General features: G+C 40.7%; 1 protein-coding gene across 1 annotated transcript in view; it reads right to left on the bottom strand.

Annotated features, from left to right (window-relative positions):
- Positions 1-4,370: 4,370 nt before the first annotated feature.
- paplna (papilin a, proteoglycan-like sulfated glycoprotein) overlaps positions 4,371-17,726 on the bottom strand; it is a 33,350-nt gene continuing 19,994 nt past the window's right edge. The window contains exons 12-27 of the mRNA XM_028001293.1: positions 16,791-16,995; positions 16,499-16,675; positions 15,598-15,748; positions 14,205-14,285; positions 13,384-13,582; positions 13,058-13,142; positions 12,846-12,969; positions 11,399-11,795; positions 9,211-9,369; positions 9,006-9,133; positions 7,964-8,018; positions 7,698-7,844; positions 7,234-7,361; positions 6,888-6,996; positions 5,765-5,937; positions 4,371-4,798 (exon numbers count right to left, since the gene is read on the bottom strand). Coding sequence (XP_027857094.1) covers positions 4,635-4,798; positions 5,765-5,937; positions 6,888-6,996; positions 7,234-7,361; positions 7,698-7,844; positions 7,964-8,018; positions 9,006-9,133; positions 9,211-9,369; positions 11,399-11,795; positions 12,846-12,969; positions 13,058-13,142; positions 13,384-13,582; positions 14,205-14,285; positions 15,598-15,748; positions 16,499-16,675; positions 16,791-16,995 — 2,482 coding nt within the window. The 3' untranslated portion in view covers positions 4,371-4,634. The remainder of the gene's footprint in view (positions 4,799-5,764; positions 5,938-6,887; positions 6,997-7,233; positions 7,362-7,697; positions 7,845-7,963; positions 8,019-9,005; positions 9,134-9,210; positions 9,370-11,398; positions 11,796-12,845; positions 12,970-13,057; positions 13,143-13,383; positions 13,583-14,204; positions 14,286-15,597; positions 15,749-16,498; positions 16,676-16,790; positions 16,996-17,726) is intronic.

Here is a 17,726-nt window from a genome sequence, read left to right as displayed (position 1 = left end):
ATAATAATAATAATAAAAATATAATAAAAACAATAGGTCCGTGTGGAAAAGGTCACGGAACAACCAGCAGTGGTCACCCAATCACAGTGACTCCCAGAGCGCGTCAACAGGTCGCCCAGGAGGTCACAGCCGTGCCCAGCTGACCCCCAGTATGAGGTCAGGCAACCAGACTGGCCAACAGGAAACGTTTAAGACCTCCGAAACGTTTGCGAAAACGTCTTAAAACTTTTAAACACAGTGCATCTCGTTACATTTCTAAAAAAAAATTAGGTGTGACAAAAAAAACAAAAAAAAGAGGAAAACTGTCAGGAATCAAATGCTTTTTCATATCCGAGTGTTTAGATTGTTTCCATGTAAACTACAAAACAACAGACGGGTTCCCTGCGTAATTGACCCCCGACAGTAAATTATTTGTGTCACTTCATAGCATTTCACATTAATTTGAATGTCTACAAAATACTCTCAGCCTCCTTCAGCCGTTTTTGTTTAAAATGTGTCAGGAAAAAACCAGGAAACATCTGTGCAGCAACAGAAACACGACACACCTGGGAATACAGAGCACAGGCCTTCACACCACAAGCTTTACGCCAGTTTAAATATTGATTCTATGGCTTAGTTTTAACTGTATAGAACAAGATTACTTTCATTTCTTGATTTATTTAAAACCTCATGTGCAACAACCAGTAACAGCTGTAATGATCCATCACTTTCTCAGGAAGAGACGTCGGCAGTAACCTCGGCTAAATACAGCGGGATTTTAGAGAAACCCGCGACCCGTATCCTGCTGTTACATAGAAAAAATACAAATAAAAAAAACATTTTTAGACACTTTTTGCAGGGTTTGTTTTTATCAAGACTGACTTGCAAGACTTTATGTCTCAAACCTAACATGATTTAAATAAATCAGAATTCTTTAATTCATTAAAATATTGTGTTTCTATATTCAAACGTCAACCTGGATAAGACAAAAAAATATATACACAAAAACTTGAAGTTATATTCAATTTAATAAATATAACAAAATAAATAACAAAGCAGCAGGACATTTGTTATGCTAACACAGTGGCATTATCCGGCTGAAACACGGCGTGCTAAAACATAATTTAACGAAGCTTGTAGGCAGATAATTTGCCTTTTAAGTTGGTTAAAAGTTAACTAAGTCAACTAAAGCAATGCCTCACACCGAGGATGCATGTGGTGACGGTAGAGAGGAAAAACGTCCAGCAGAACCAGAAGCTGGCTCAGTCTGAGAGGCCGTCTGCCACTACAACCCGGGGGATGAGAAAGGACAGAGCAGAGCTACAAAAATTAAACAGAAGAAGAAGAACTTTCTACATCGGAGAATAGAGAGTTAGTTGCAGTAGAAGACAAACAGTTTCACTCGGCTAAAGGCTGAACGGGGTAAAAAAAAATTAAACAGTCAGCTGCAACAAAAAGGAGGGTTTTTTTCTCCAGAAGAAAAACATGGAGTTACTTGCAGCACCAGCTCAGCTGTCGCCCCCTGCAGGACGAACGTCTCACCATGTGAGGTTTCCTTGAACAGTTTCACATTTTCTCTAAGTGGAGTGAGACGTAAAAACAGGTTGTAAAGAAACCACGGGGAGAACACGACAAACTTCAGTTTGAGAAGGTTATATTCTACAAAAAAATAAATAAAATCAATCAGATAGCAGACCAGACAGTGGAAAGTGTACCTCTGTGACCTCTGACCTACAGCAGATCTCTCCGACGGCTTGCAGAAGAAATAAGGCGCTGTGTTTCGTGAACAGCGCCTTATTTCGGAAAAATAAGGAAAAAATAAAATAAAAAAATTAATCGGTTCTCGCTTTTCAATTCAAATAATTGATGAACACATACAAATTTTGTTTTTATTAATGATAACTGTAGTAGATGATAATGATGAGTAAAGATAAAGTAGATGCCAAAAATAAAAAAATGTTTCAGTTTGTATATAGATATGTTCATAAGGTTTATTATAGTGATATGAACTAAAAGCCTTAGCTGAATCACTTCCTCCTGCCTTTTAAATATTAGCCAAAGCCTCGGCAGCCATCTTTTTTTCACATCACAACAATTTTCAACCATGAACTTCAGATTCCAACATGTTAGCTGATTAAAATAAATAAATAATCCACAGGTCACATGACCCCAGCAACCACAAACAGCTCAAAAAACCTCAAGACAAAAAGATTTTCAACACAGCAGAATCCTTCTCCTCACAGCGACTCTCAGCAGAGAATCAAAACAAACCAGCAGAGCAAAAGCCAAGCGCTTTGGCCTTCAACAGCGTTAGCAAGAAAACCGCAACAGCTCTTACTTTCAGACGTCTTCAGGTTCCGCAATGGCAACAGTTGCTTGACTAACCTACCTTTGATGGGTCTCCAGGCTGCTTGAAGGGATCCTCAGCTTGATTGAGCTGTTCGCCTCAGTGTCCATCTCAATCTGCTGGTGGTTCCAGACGCCATTTTTCTCCCCGTCAGAGATCTTAGGGACACCAGCAGCCAGACGACCCGACGCTGAGAGGCCATGGTCGGCCGTTCCTTGTCTGCTGCTCTGCTTACACACAAAAATGGCTCCAATAATTTCATCGGGGGGGGGGGACAAACAACTTAAATAAGGTTTCCGAAAATTAACTTACCGAAAATCAAACGCAGCGATTTCAAAACATGGCGCTCCAGCGGCCTACCGGCTCATTTTAGGCCTTGATAGTCAGCAGGTGTGTTACGGCGCCAAATTACAAGACCTTGTCAACACGAAGTGTTCGCGTGTCTCCGCAGAAGTTTTTAGTCTTTTAGGCTTGACGTCCACGTAGATTCGGTGTCTTGGAAGACCAGAAATTATGAACCGGGTTCCAGAGGTATAATACATATCAGAACGTCAGTTTCATGTTTCCGAAGTCAGGCAACATACCAGCCGGTCTCTGTCCCGCATGGTGCATGCGCAAAAGGCTCATTAACAAACATGGCGCTGTTCGGCAGGGTTGCCAGATCTGACAGTTTATAGTCCAATTAGTAAAAATCTCAACCTCTAATAAAGCCCATGTTAATAGTTATATATGTATAAAATATAAACTGTTCACTGTTTCTCTAAATTATTTAACACCATGCTAGGGATAAACTAGCTTGTTCTTAGAAAAATGTACTTTTTCAAAATTTAGAAAATATCTATTTTCGTCTGTCCTACATTTTTAAATGGCATATAAAGTGCTGCTGCAGTATGTCCTGGCTTTTATGGAGAGTGAAGAGTGCCAAATAACAATAAATAACTTATTCAGTATTTTTAAATGTGTCCGTTTTTTAAAACTCCTGACTTCCCATAGTTTCTGGGTCTTTTAATCCATCTTTAAATAATATCAGTTTATTCACGAATTGCTTATTAAGAAGTACAATAAAGCTTTCTCAAATATGTTTTTCTTTATTTTTAGATTTATTTATTTATGCAAAGATAAGTCAACAGAGCTCAATTAAATGTTTGGCTTAGATTTAATTTCAGTGCAAATCATTCTGTTGTTCTGTGTCTGCTGCAAAAAGCTGGACCAGAACTTTATTTCCCTGTCAGGAGTTCTGCAGATCATCGCCGAATTCAGATGTTGTAAAATGCAGCCGTTTTGTGTTTGATGGATCCAGGCTGATCCACAGTAGATAATCAGCAGCTACTGGACCTTCAGAACCAGAACCAGAATGCACCTCAAACAACATTAGCTTCTGGTCAGGGACCTCCTTTTGAAGCCTGCAGATGATGCTGTAAAGTATGTGAAAAAAAAAAAAACAATTCCAACTCTTTTTAAACTTTTTTATTCCCTATTCAATGTGTTTTGCATAAATGCTGCCTCATACCATCTGAGTTTAGTACTCAGGGCTTTTAGCAGCTGGTTTCTCCACAGAAGGACTGCTGGACTTTTCCCGTCAGTCGTTTCCTTGTCAGGAACTTCGCAATTTCTCTCTGCCTACCATTTGCACCAATAAAGAAAAACAGGATATCAAGAGTATGAATGCTTTGCTTAGCATTTCACACTAATGAAAATTTTTCAGTAGTGTGAAAATTTTTCTTTTACACACTAATTAAAAAGAAACTTGCTGAAAACAACTTACATACTGTACATGTTGCACACAAAAGAAACATAAACCCCAGCATGACCCGTTGAGTTGGGAGGCTTATTTGTCAGAGAGAGCGCCCCCATGTGGTGAAAACAGGAACGTCAACTCAAGCTACACAGAGGTTAGCAAAATAGTTTTATTTACATAAAAATATACAATAAAAACGCCACAGACAAATAAGGAATGGTGAATTTGTACACATTTTGATTTTTTTTTAAAAAAAAGGAAAGGCAGTCAAAATAATGAAGCGAACAATAAAATTACATTATATTAGGTTATTAGATTCTCTAAAAAACAGAGAAAGCATAAGTCCAGTGAGTAGATAGCTTATTTTCAGTGCCTCCTCATCATATTATGGGATGTTTCATGTTAAGGTTTCATGTTGCTTAATGCAGAAGGCAATCTGAGCAAAGTGCTGACCGTAGAATTCCTCGTTCATCGGGTCTTTTCTAAAATAAAAATAATTCTGCGCAGTCTGGTCCCTATTCTTAATTCCATTTGGCAAATGCAGAAGTTCAAAGGCGAAAGGTCAGCGTATCAAAAGACATGCCGGCCAGTCCTGCCGTTCTTTGGCGCGTGCCTGGCACAGCTGGCGCAGCAGAAGCCGGAATAGTACTGATGGTCGCACAGGCGGGCGTAGACTATGAGTTTACAGTTGGCGAGTTCAGGCTGGTCCACACAGCCTGGCGGCACATCAACACCTGAAACAGCACATTCAGAAAGATTATCCTATTATTCAGAACATTATTGGGTTTAAACAGGTTGATTCTAACCAATAGATTGAAATTATAATTTTGGCAACAGCCAAATTACATGGATTTTTTTTTTTTTAAAGCCCCGCAAGAACAGTTTTCATTTTAATACATAATTCTTTCATTTGTCCTTTGAGAAACTTTCAACTGATGCTCACTTTACACAATGTTTAAAACAGGTGAAAAGTAAATTGCATCAGCATTATTATTATTATTTATTTACTTATTTCTAATGAAATTTTAAAAACATCCAAATTTAACAATAATAATAATAATGACAACAATAATAACAATAAAACGTATTTAAAAAAAAGAATTGGGGAACTTCGCTCTGAACTGCCAATAAACAGTGGAGTGCCTCAAGGCTGTGTGCCGAGTCCTCTGCTCTAATCTCTGTTCACTTATGTATGCCTTTCTTCTTATCGTTCCCAGGTGATAGTCAAATACATAACATTGCAGTGGCTGTGCTTAGGGTGGATGATGAGACAGCATCCACGGATGAGGTTCAACACTTTATGTCAAACACAATAACTTGCAACTTGAAAAGCCAAAAGACTAATGAGATTTTTGCTGACAAAAGGAGAAACCAGTTCACTATTCTCATCAATACGTCTTAAATGAGCTTTGTGTCAGTTGTTAAACTGCTTTGAGGATTTGCATTGCATGGAGTCTGTATTGGTATTTCAGTTAGTCTATTTTGGTTGAAAGGGCACATTTACTATATTAAACTATGCACACGTTCTTAAAATACTTTGTTTTTAAATATTTTTGTTTTATTCTTACCTACCATAATCATCTTTTTTTTAATCTACATAGTTTTTTTACTTACTTTGTGATTGACAACAAAATCAGCATCTATTGGAATATAATCTCAAACAGATTACAGAATATATTAATAGAGTCATTTATTCTCACCTTGTGAGTCTTTTATCACCCTGACTTCAGCTGTGGCGCTCACAGAATAAATGCCTGTGTAGGCATTACAGGTGTAGGTTCCCTCATCAGAGGTCTTCACGTTATTGATTATCAGGCTGCCGTCAGACGATACCAGGATGTTGCGGCCGTCTGGACGCACCAGCACTCCGTTCCTGTCAACACAGGCAGAAGCTCAGTGAGACTTCGTTAGCTCCTGTGCAAACTTCCCCCGCAGCTTTCAGTGCTTTCCGATGCTTGAACTGCTAATTGAACAGGAAAAGAACAGGCCCAAGCAAACACCTGGTTTTATCGACCTGAACAGGAGAAAAAGTCATTGGTAGATCTATTGAAGGACATTAAAAGGATATTTAAAAGTATATATTTAAAAAATTGTTCATTGATTTTAAACTTCTTTAAATAATTTTATATTTCCTAAATTTTATTGTTTTTATGTTCACTCAAATTCATTTTGAATGCCCTTTTACGGTAAGATCCATTGAGAGATGCTGCCAGAGTCCAGGCTTGAATCTGATAGTGAATTTGTGCAGGTAGCTAATTATTAGGGTAATGGCCAAGAGGCATTTCAACCTGAGAAACCCTGATCGAGGCCCTGTTTTAACAAACTCAAAGGAAAAGAACAGAACAAAGGTTCCAACTAACTCTATCTGTTAGGGAGTTTCTTTTCAGTGAATTATCAAGTTCAGCCTGGATGAGTATGATAGATTTTTGAAAAATTCAGTCTAGAGCCTGAAGAATCTGAGAAATTGCCCTTTAATATAATGGAATTTAAAGTTTCAATACCAACTTTCAAAACCAAAATGGCTGCCTAACACTGTGCACCGAGCAACCGAAAACCTGGAACGCCCCCCATGACATGACGCCCTGGGCAGTGAGCCGCACGCTCAAAAATTGCTACTGCTTAGAAATGATCAACAAATATCAACTGTCTATATATCAGTTAAAACATTCGATTGCAGCAATACCGTTGGTAATTTGTCCACTGAGGTTCCTTTTGATTATTCTTGAACACTGATTGCATAAAAAAAATCTTTAAAATAAGCTTTACTAATAATCAGGTCCACGTAGAAACTCAACTTTTCAGCAGAACAACGGCGACTTTTACCTGGACCAGCCGATGTTGACGTTGTCTCCGGAGACGACGCAGGGCAGCAGAGCTGTGCTGCCTTCAGACACCTGAATGTTGTTGGGAGCTGTGGTAATCTTCAAGTCGGCTAAAAATAATAATTATATAAAAAGAAAAATTTAAAAATAGAACTTTTTAGGTCAACTTTACAAACAAAAAAAATGTCCTAAAAAGTTAGAGAATGTTTGGAGTATCAAATGACATCTACTGCCCCCTGGTGGTGCATGTTTGAAATCCAAACCACACATATTTAGTGCTTGCGTATCATCAGGACGATCAGAACTGCGTGTGAATGAGGTGGAAAAAGGTGTTTGAACATTTGTACCCTGGACCCTGAGTTGCAGTTGCCTCTGCTCCAGCTGCTGCTGGCTGGCAGCTGTACATGTGTAGACCCCGGAGTCGTCAGACCTCAGAGGTCTGATCGTCAACGTGCCTTCAGCATGCTGGGTAGTCCTGAAACGACACCAATCAGTCAGAAAATCTGTTTACTGTCAACTTGTTGAAGCTGGTGAGATTGATAAAAAGAAATTGGATTTGCTGCTTGACTAAGAATTCCAAACAGAAATAAAAGAAACGCATTTAATCCGTCAGCGCAGGCAACAAAGTTGTAATTTTTTTCATATAAACAAAAATACATTTAGCTTTTAACTCACTATATTTAGAGTGCAATTTTTTAGATGCTATACAAATAGGAAATTGCTTTTAAAGTAACAACTGTGGAGTTAATCAAAGAACTTGCAAGAACGCTACAGTTTAAAAATGACCAGATATCGGATCTACACGACATGCCTGGAGTCACTGAGTGTTTTTCCATCTTTGGTCCACTGAATACTGACAGACTGCAGAGCTGCAGCTGGGACGATGGTGCAGGGGAGTCTGACGGCTTGACCTGTTCGCATTTCTATTGTCGATGGGCTTGACTGATCGATGCTGAACCTGAGAAACGGCACGGAAACAAATCTCTTGACATTCACACACCAAATGTGCAACTGGAGAGATATTAGAAGTACAGCAGAACGCTGAGGAACACTGATTATGTGTTTGGATGTTCTCACCTGGGGATCGGGCTGTCTTTAGGCAGGAACGTCGGGAAAGGCTGAGGCGGGGCATCTGTGTAAAGCACACATTTTGACAATGAATGAGCACTTGAATAAACTCGCATTTGAATATCGTCAAGTTCCTACAGAATTGGGCCAAAAGTGATTTTCGCAAAAGAGTCACTGAGCCTAAATAACTTGAGTCCAGTCAGACAGAATGGAGAGCGTTTGAAAAAGATCTACAATACATTCTTACTTTTATAAAGGCCTGGACTTTGACTGGGCAATTCTAAAACCTGTAATCTATAATCCAAATGCTCCATTGCAATTCTGGATTTATATTAAGGGTCGTTTTCAGTAGAAGATGAACCTCCACCAAACTTTTTTAAATTACGAGAATAAGGGTGCTGTGGTTGTGTAGGAGAAAAGCACAACCCCCATATGGAGGTCTTAGTCCTCGACTTCGCCTCAGGACCTTTGCCACATGTTTTACCCCGTCTCTCATTACCTCTTTCCTGTCCAACCATTCATAAATAAAGGCCGGCAGAGCCAATAAAACCTTTAAAAAAAAATTGGAGAATAAAGCCATAATATAACTAAAAAATAAAGTCGCAATGTTACCAGAAAAAGTTGTAAAATTACTAGAAAAAAAGTTGTTTTATTGAGAGCAAAACTTCGACCAACCCAACTAGTCGTTTTTTTTCATTGTTTGCACAATAGTGTCAAAGTCCTTCTATTGATACAAATTTAATGATGATGTGTTAAAATATTAAGTATGTCCTGTTTGTAAAACCGATGCCAAAGTAAAACTTCACAAGGTGCTCAGTATTTCTCATTTAAATTTTAGTTATTATAAAATTGATATTTCATTCAGCTAATATTACGACTTTATTCTTGTATTATTATGGCTTTTTCTTGTATTGTTACAACTTAATATAGTACCTTGTTCTCATAATAAAAATTTTTTTGTTCTTAGCCTGGCTCTAATACTCTGTCATGGCTTTGTGTCAAATTCTTGATTTGTTTTCGTTTGTTTTGTTTTTGTTTTTTTTGTGAATACCTGAGACAGACAGGTAAATGTAGCGGTGATCTCTCTCCCGTTCTCGAGTGACGAAGCACAAGAACCAGCCAGAGTCTGACGTCACAAGAGGACCGACCAACAGGGAGCCACTGGGCTGCTGGTGATGTCTGAGGAGGTCAGAAACAATGCATGACACAGAGGAATGAGACATAAACGGATCCATTTAATCTGTGCTGGGGCTAACCTTTGAGCCGACAGAGAGATCCCATCTCTTCTCCACTCCACGACGACGGTCGACGAAGGCGGAGGGCTGACTCTGCAGGGCAGCACCACCGTCTGGCCGACTAAGGCCTCCACTTTGTCTGGGTCGCTCTTATCAATGCTAACACCTGCCAGGGTCAAACTGAGGGAACATGAGGAGATACGAGGAAAGGCGACAGAAAGGACGAGAAGAAATGAAGGAAGCAGAGAGAGGGTAGAGGAAAAGAGAACAAAATTCACTTTATGCTCTACTGTTGGTGGACAAAGCAAGCATAAAGAGAGCCCCCGGCCTGGCTTTTTAGGTGTGTCAGGGAACAAAAAAGGCAAGGAAATGGACGGAAAAAAGATGCTCATAAAGGAGCCACGCGACATGACAATCTCCACGACATGAACTGCGCTCCAACAATCTAAGACAACAGATATGAACACGTTAAAGCCAACAATTATGACACCCCACATGGACACAAACACAAAAATCTTTCTAAAACTCCCAAATGCCCCCAAACACGACACCAAGACACGCACATACGATGACAGTATCACAATTAAAGCTTTATTAGTTTGATTTTTGTCCAAACAAACAGAGCCCAGAGGTGCTAACAAGTGACACAGTGAGTTAGCAGAAACAGAAAAACACCAACATTAAATCAGACAAACAGCAAAGAATCAACAAAGACTTGAACACCTGAACAGTCCATTTAGACATAGAGTCAAAGAAAGTTTTGTCCCCCAATATTTTTGGGGGCTACAGCAAGAAATAAGGCGCCGCTGTGTAAGCAGAAAAAAAAAACAGCAGGTGGAGCTAGAAGCAGCTGGAAAGAGCGAGTACTGATTATATTAGCGTCACAAACACATAAAAAGGAAAGTGGTATAAAACAATGTACAAAACAGGATTTACAGGGGTATATTATGCATAAAGTGGAGGTACAGTTGATTTATATACTGATTTTATTGCTATATAACAGGAGAGTACCTGTACAATACTGTATCCCTCTGAATATAGATCACAATGTCATCTGCAAACAACATAATCTGTGGGAACGTCTGCCTCAGTTCACTGAGTTAGTGGATTTAATACCAGGCAGAAACAGGCCAGTTCGTCATTATTTTAACAAAAATATCTGTTGTGTTTCTGAGATGTTTAGATAACTGGAATTAAAGGGATAGTAAGGATTTTTTATATTACTTCCTGTGAAGAGGCTTTCTAATCAAACACTTACCTGTAGTAGAAAGATGTCACAAAAAGGGACAAAATCAATAGAAAGATGGAAGACTAACAGCTAACCAATATTTCAGTTGATCTTAGCTGTTTAGTATTTAGTTCTTGCTTCTTCCACAACCAACCAATGTCTTGTTTTGCTATCCTTAAGTTATTAATCGACCTGATAACTTGGGGTAGTTTAGCTTTAACATAAAAATCTAAATTAACAAGACTCATTTCAAAGTGTGGGCATTTACTATTTGCTAAGATAACATCGCATCTTATGGGTATGAAGAATTTTTATTTTGCCTTTGAATGACCAAAATCAGCTCAAACGGGGGTCAGTCTAGCAACCCATTAGACTTCCATTGTTCTGTGACTTTCTTTACGTATCTTTAAACTCCACAAATTTAAAAAAATAAAATCAGTCTACTACTGGTAAAATAACTAAGACCATTAATATCTCTACTGCAAAAAATCCACACCAACCCTTTATCCGTATAAGATGAGACATGAGAAAGAAGTAGGACGTAGAATTACCATTTTAATTTAGGTATTTGCCTCAAATCTGGAGGGTAGAAAGCTAAAACGTTGCGTACTATTTAAATTTTTCTTGTGTGTTTTATGTTTACTTCAAAAGTAACTTCTGAATTTCACTTAAAATAACTAACGCTCTAAATTATTATTACTACTTTCATATAATTTAGTTTTTCTCTTTGTATTTGGCCTTTATTTGGGATCAAGAATACATTTCAAGGATACGTAGACCTTTACATGCATAAAACACAAACTTCCTCATTCTAATCCAGAACGACACACGACTTTGGAAACTTTCTTCCAATCTCCTTCCGTTTACTCCTTGGCTTTATAGCACCAAGTGAATTGGAGCTCCTTCAGCAGCGTCTAGAAGGCTGTCGACCGGCTTTGTGAAGCCGGTGGCGATGGTGGGATTGGAGTGCGGGTTTCTTACCTGGCAGCTGGCCCGGTCATCTGAGCCCGCGCTCCAGTCGAAGGCCGGCGCGGCCTCAGATACACCCGAGCTCTGTGGGCGTGTCTGGCTGCGCTAGTGCCGTGTCTGCCGGAGTCGCTGGGCGAGCCGCCCTGCGCCGTGAAAGTGCGGCCCATGTCGGGTGACTGGGCGTCGGGCGACCCTCTGGGCGCGACCGGCTGAGGCCGCTGCTGGCTGGGTGCCGACACCTGACACGCCCGCTGGCACTCCGCCCGGCTCATGAAGTTGTTGCTGTTGCCGTGGCAACCGCCGTACCAGAAGTGGGCGCACTTGGAGGTGACGACGTCAAAGTGGTACCGTGCCACCCAGCTGCTGCAGGAGCCGGCGGCACGAGGCAGGGAGCAGATGGACTGCTCGACTGCAACAACAAAAGTTTTCCTTTACAGCCCACAAATAACAGTTATTAATCAATAACTATACATATCGCGATTGATGCAGTAGATAATGTGTTTGAAATCAATAATTTCACTGAAATTGGATCCAGAATCGCACTACATTCTGGAAAATGTAGGCAGAGGGAACCTCTCACGGCTAGCTGAGCAAGGTTGGTAACTCAGCCTTGTTTGATTACCTAGCAACAACATGTTGAGTAACTTTGCAGCAGCAAGTTAAGGTTTCACCTCATAACTGCTTAAAAATAATCAACTGTGGTGTGGAGTGAAAACTGTGGAAAAAACAGGAAAGGACACGCCCCCAGCTTAGCAGTATTTCAAAGTACGGCGTTTCTAAGGCGGAGCTACGTCCACCCAGGCGTTTTGTACAGCTCAGTGGTTGCCTCGGGAGATAAAAGGATTTCTCAAACATGCATGAAAGAATCAAGGAAACGCTCCAGGTATGTTTTTGCTGGGGGAATTTACTTAATACTCCCCCTTTAAGAAAACTGGGGCCAATTTCTCGGTGCAGCCCTAATCCTGACAGTAACTTTGTGGAATTGCATTGTGGAAATCAAGATTATAAAGTTAAGCTTAAAAAAAAAGAAAGAATGGGAGAAAGAAAAAAATAGCTTATCTTCTCAGACTGTAACTTGCTCTTTTCTCCATCTTTTACAGAGATTGCTGCCGAAAAGTCGCCAAACGTCCTCAGCTTTATTGATGACTACAATAAACCTTTTTAATGTTTTCTTCTGGGTCCTAATGCAAAACATCACAACTGTTCTACAACAAACCTCTGAGGCCTTCACAGAACATCTATAATTACTGTGATTATAAGTTACAAATTTATTATAATTTACTGACTGGTGACTTGGTTGCACTGCCTTTTATTTAGTGGTATCCGAGTAAGGGGGGCTAAATACAATTATGGATTTTTATTTGTAGGATCATGTGTTGATTCATGCATGGCTTTCTGTTCGTCTATCATACAATTTCTACTAAATACATTCTACGAGAATAACTCTTCATCTTCTTACTGTGGTTGGGTGGGTTGGGGCAGCCCTCGCCATTAGGGCCCCCTGCTGGTGTCTTGCGATCATAGCAGCACCCGTAAGTGGTGGTGCGGCACTCTACAGCGTTCTCAGTTGGTAGAGAAGAAACCTGAGGATACAAGATACATTTTTTTAAATGTATTTTAAGAACAAACGATGGGGTTTTTAAGCTAACAAATAAAACAGTTTTTGCTTACCGTAGGCGCAGGGGCCACATACTCTAAGCAACCCTCTCTGTTGGGGCCCTGAGCAGCTCTCACACCATCCTGGCAGCAGCCGTAACTGAAACACAAAACAGGAAACGAGCACAAACAATTGAGCAAGAAGCACTGAATGTTCATATCAAAAATAACGAAAAATGTGCAGAAAAACAGATTTGTGCCAGTTGTGGTACATTTGTTTTTGCCATGCATTGTGTGGTTGGTGTGGTAACGGAGTCACAAAAGTAACACCCACAGAATGAGTCTAAAAACGGACTCCGTTCACGTTGTGAGCTAAACCACGGTGGGTTGAGGGCGCATACCTTGTCTGGTAGCAGGACGACGGGGCAGGAGTGGGAGTTGGAGTCTGCGGGCAGCCCTGGCTCTGGGGGCCCCTGGCTGAGGTCCGTCCGTCTGGGCAGCAGCCATAGATGGACTGGCTACAGTGGAGGGCTGGGGAGAAATCGTGAGGGTCCCGCACCGTGTTCCTCTGGGTGGGGTCTCTGGTCTCTGGCCTGCGGGCTGAGACCAGACCAAAGAATGTCTTCGTTGTAAAAGCAAACAAGACGCCACACAGTTCACCGTGTTTACACCGTGAAAACCGACAATGCTTGTGACAACCCAGCGATCGGTTCCAGTGATCAGAAACAAGGTGAAAGGCACAAATAAAAACAAACGCTTCAAATTCCCCGAGTGTTGGGGCAGCGCATGCCGTCGAAGAAAACATTCCAGAACCACTACGGTCAGGAACGGCACAGTTCACCGCTTCTGAAATATTTTAATCAGGCCAACAACGCTCACAGAGTCCCGAAAACATGCCAATCAGGCCTGGATAATTAGAGCCGGGGAGAGGACGGACGGATGGGGGACGCCAGAAGCACGGGGGGGGGACAGTTGGGGACAGTCACCATAGCAACACAAAAGGATTAGATGAAGAGGCAGTGGGGCTGAAATTTAAAACATCCCTCATTTGTCTGTCACTCTAAATCAAGATGGAAAATGTTGACTTTAAAGGTAGAAAAGGATTGATTTTTTTTTTTTTTTTTTTACAGTTTTCTGTTTGGTTCAAAGAGTTTATTCATGAGAGCACAACAGATATCCCAGAGAAGACTCTTAGAAGAAGAAGAAGAAGAAGAATTGTCACCTGTTGAAATATCTGGCACGTAGGGCTGGAAGCTAGTCTGAGCGCGGTCGTGTCCTCGCGGGTTCTGGATGCTGGGGACGACTGGAAACAACAACAAGAGAAAAATCATTCAGGGTAATTGTGGTGTGGCCCTTTTTTATTAGAGAACACAAGCTTTAGTAACCCTGAGGGAGCAATGATTACGCAAACTGAAATGATTTAATAGGTAGGGCGAGATTTTAGTCAGTGAGTGTCAGCATAAAAGGTCCCATCATTGACACTTAGACTCAGACATATCTTAGTGGTTTATCATCACCAACATGTCCATTATGTCTGGCCTACATCTAATAAACAATGACGATTGGTCATAAGAGAACTGGTCATAATGAGGCACAGTGGCAAGTCTAAAAAACCTCATCATGGCAAATTCGCAGTCACCAAAACAACACCATGTCCATTTAAAAATCAGCCCTCCCCATGAAGTACTGCCCACAGCTGGGAAGCAGCGCGCACGTCCCCAGATTGCTCATAGACCTGGATCGCCGGAGTTGTTCGAACACGAATTAATTTGTATGTTTTACAGACTGGAGTTTAAAAAGCAGTTAGACCAAAGTGCTGACATTATGTTTAGAGAGGAGGAGGAGGGAGGAAGAGGAAAGAAAAAAAACATGTTTTCCTATTACAAAGCTGATAAATGGTTTCGACTAAACAGCCTTGCCTTTCACTCTAATGCGCATACCTTTCAATGCGTGCCCATTAACGTACTGCGCTTCCAGAGTAAACCGAGATTATAAAAATACTACTGGGGATTCACCTTGCACAGTAAGGCACAGAAACCTCTTAAATTAAAGGAAATTCTGAGGATTGGGAGGGACATCTACCTAATGTAGATGTGGTAGTCATGGTGATAACATTGAAACAGTTTCTTCCCCACAGCCGTCAGAGCCATTACTCCCTGCCGCCCCCCCCCTCCCACACATATCATAACCTCGCAGTCACACATATATATCCCCCACCCCCACACAGCCATATTGTTCTGCATTTTGCACTGTCACATCATCTGTACTTTGCCATAATTGGACCTGCTGCTACTTCTTTGGATGGTTGAGTGCCTTTAGTTAATTTAGTTGTATATATTGTTATTATTATTATTATTATTATTGTGTGCTTGCTTATTTTTACTGTATATATTTGACCTTTTGCACGGGAGCTGCAATGGAAATTTCGTTGAATTCTGTTCAATGACAATAAATGCTATCTAATCTAAATAGAATGAAAAGGAAAACAGGAACAGGAAGTGAAATGGATATTAACGACATAAAAAGCAGCGTTTTAACATGCATTTGACAGCATGTGACAGAATATGAGGTGTTTTGGTATAAAAGTCCAATACAGACGTTTTGGAGGCGCTTACCCTGTGGACTGAAGCATGGCTGGGTGTTGCAGCGCTCCATTGTGGAGGGTTTGGGTTGAGCGTTGCACTGGTCCACATGATAGAGGTTCCTCTCCTGGTCCGAGCAGATCACCTGGCGCTCTCGTGAGCCAGAACCGCAGCTTCTGGAGCACTGCAGGAAAACAAACGCAGATTGTAATTAGCGAAAAGTATTCGGACCCCTTTCACATTTTCACATTTAAACACAAAGATTCTTTTTGTTTTCCACAAATGTGGTGCACTTTTGTCTCCAGTCAAAATTTGATTTTAAGTGACAGACCAATCAATTTTAGGATAAAATAGTGATGTGGAATTAAAGTGACGCATTCTTATTAAAGGTTGAAAAAACAATGCAAAAATGTTGCATCTATGCCGTTTGTATTTAACCCCCTTTACATTGGATGTGTTTCCTTTGCAAATTAGAGCAAAAGTGTCAATATTCCACTACTGTTGGGAAAAAGTACACTATTTCCCAATTGCGGTGTTCCCTTTAAATAAGAAACACAACTAAAATCAGACTTGAATACGTTTGTTCACATGATAATTCACTAAAAAGCATGTCGAGCCATCAATCTCTAGCTACTTCCTGCCATCTTCTTCTTCGTGGTTTGTGCCAGTAGTAACATCCAGCTGAAGATCAAGTGACTCCTGTGATGTGAAAAAAGTGATTCGATTGCAGTTTTACAGAATAAACCAATTTTGATACTGCGGGGGGAAAAAAAACCACTAAACCTTTGATCAAGAAAACAAGAATTTTTTTTATATTGGAATCTTTCCATTAAGCAAATTCCTTTTTGAAATGCCAAATTGGCATTTGGTAACTTTACAAGACAGTTAAATTTCAGACGACCAATATCTATGAGAACGTGTGCATCCGACTCACCAGCCCCCAGGCTCCCACATGCCAATGGATCTGTTTGGGACAAGCGGGCATCTCACACGGCTGGACGGAAGGTGGGCGGAGCAAAGTCCTGCAGGATGCTTCTTCTAACATGGTGCCACCTGATCCCACACAGGTGACGTCTCTGGTCTGATCGCCTGACCCGCAGCTCACTGAGCACTGCAAAGCAACACATCGGTCATCTATATTTTAAAAAATGTTGCGGACAAAAGTACTTATTTAAAAATGTCAATTTCTAAAGGTCTGTCCTGCTGTTTGGTCCCCCTTTACTCACCGAGCTCCATCCGGTCACACGGTACTCTGCGCATTTGTGCATGTTGCAGGTCCGCAGAGAGGGAGGTGCGTCAACGTAGGCGGCACAAACGACGTCCTCCACCACCTGGGGGCCAGACGCATCGTGCAGTATGCACTGCACGGAGCGCAGCTGAGAGCCCCCACCGCAGGTCACAGAGCAGGCGTTCCACTCCCCAGTTCTCCAGCTGGGAAAGCCGTCGCAAAGATGGACAAAAGTTAGCCTCGTCACTCCTCATGTGTAGCTACTAAAACACTGAAGATCTACTGCTAAAAGGGATTTAATTAAAGCTATTACAGTAATATGAGATTGATTGTAAAATGGACTTTCTCATGCAAAACTAATCTATAATCTATCTATCTATAAGCAGTGCGTATACAAGCATGATTTACAGCACTAAGAGCCTCCTCCTGGCTCTGATTGGCCGTTTCTGACCTGGAGCGGTGCATTTCTGCAGATGGCAGTAGGGAAACAGGGAGGACGCAGAGGAAATCGATTTTTTCACAGATTACCTATCTCATGTTCTACTATCAGGAAATAGTGACTGCTTTAACAAATCTGCATAAATGTTTAGCTAATGTTTAGCTTTAAGTCCAAACATTAGCCGCTAGGGCTGTCACAATAATCAATAAGTCAATTAATCGAATGATAAATTAAACCAAACTCAATTATTTCCATTGGCATAATTTATTGTTCATCTCTTCTTTTCTGTCTTTCTACTAAAATCTGGATGATTAAAGTCTTCAGCTTGGTGCTTTGGTGTTTACTAGCCCTTTTTTGAAGGACATGTTTGTTTACAAAGACTTCAAAATCCATTTTCTTTATTTTGGATATTCAAACATCTTCCAGTTGCAGTATTAAATGTTGTTAAAGTTTACTGGTCTTTTAGAATGTGTTTTTGCATGGTTATTTTTGCCA

This window comes from Xiphophorus couchianus, chromosome 19 (assembly GCF_001444195.1).
Source record: "Xiphophorus couchianus chromosome 19, X_couchianus-1.0, whole genome shotgun sequence".
Classification (NCBI taxonomy): Eukaryota; Metazoa; Chordata; class Actinopteri; order Cyprinodontiformes; family Poeciliidae; genus Xiphophorus; species Xiphophorus couchianus.
Note: the sequence above shows the minus strand (reverse complement) of the source record. Positions and strands in the feature narration are given on the sequence as shown.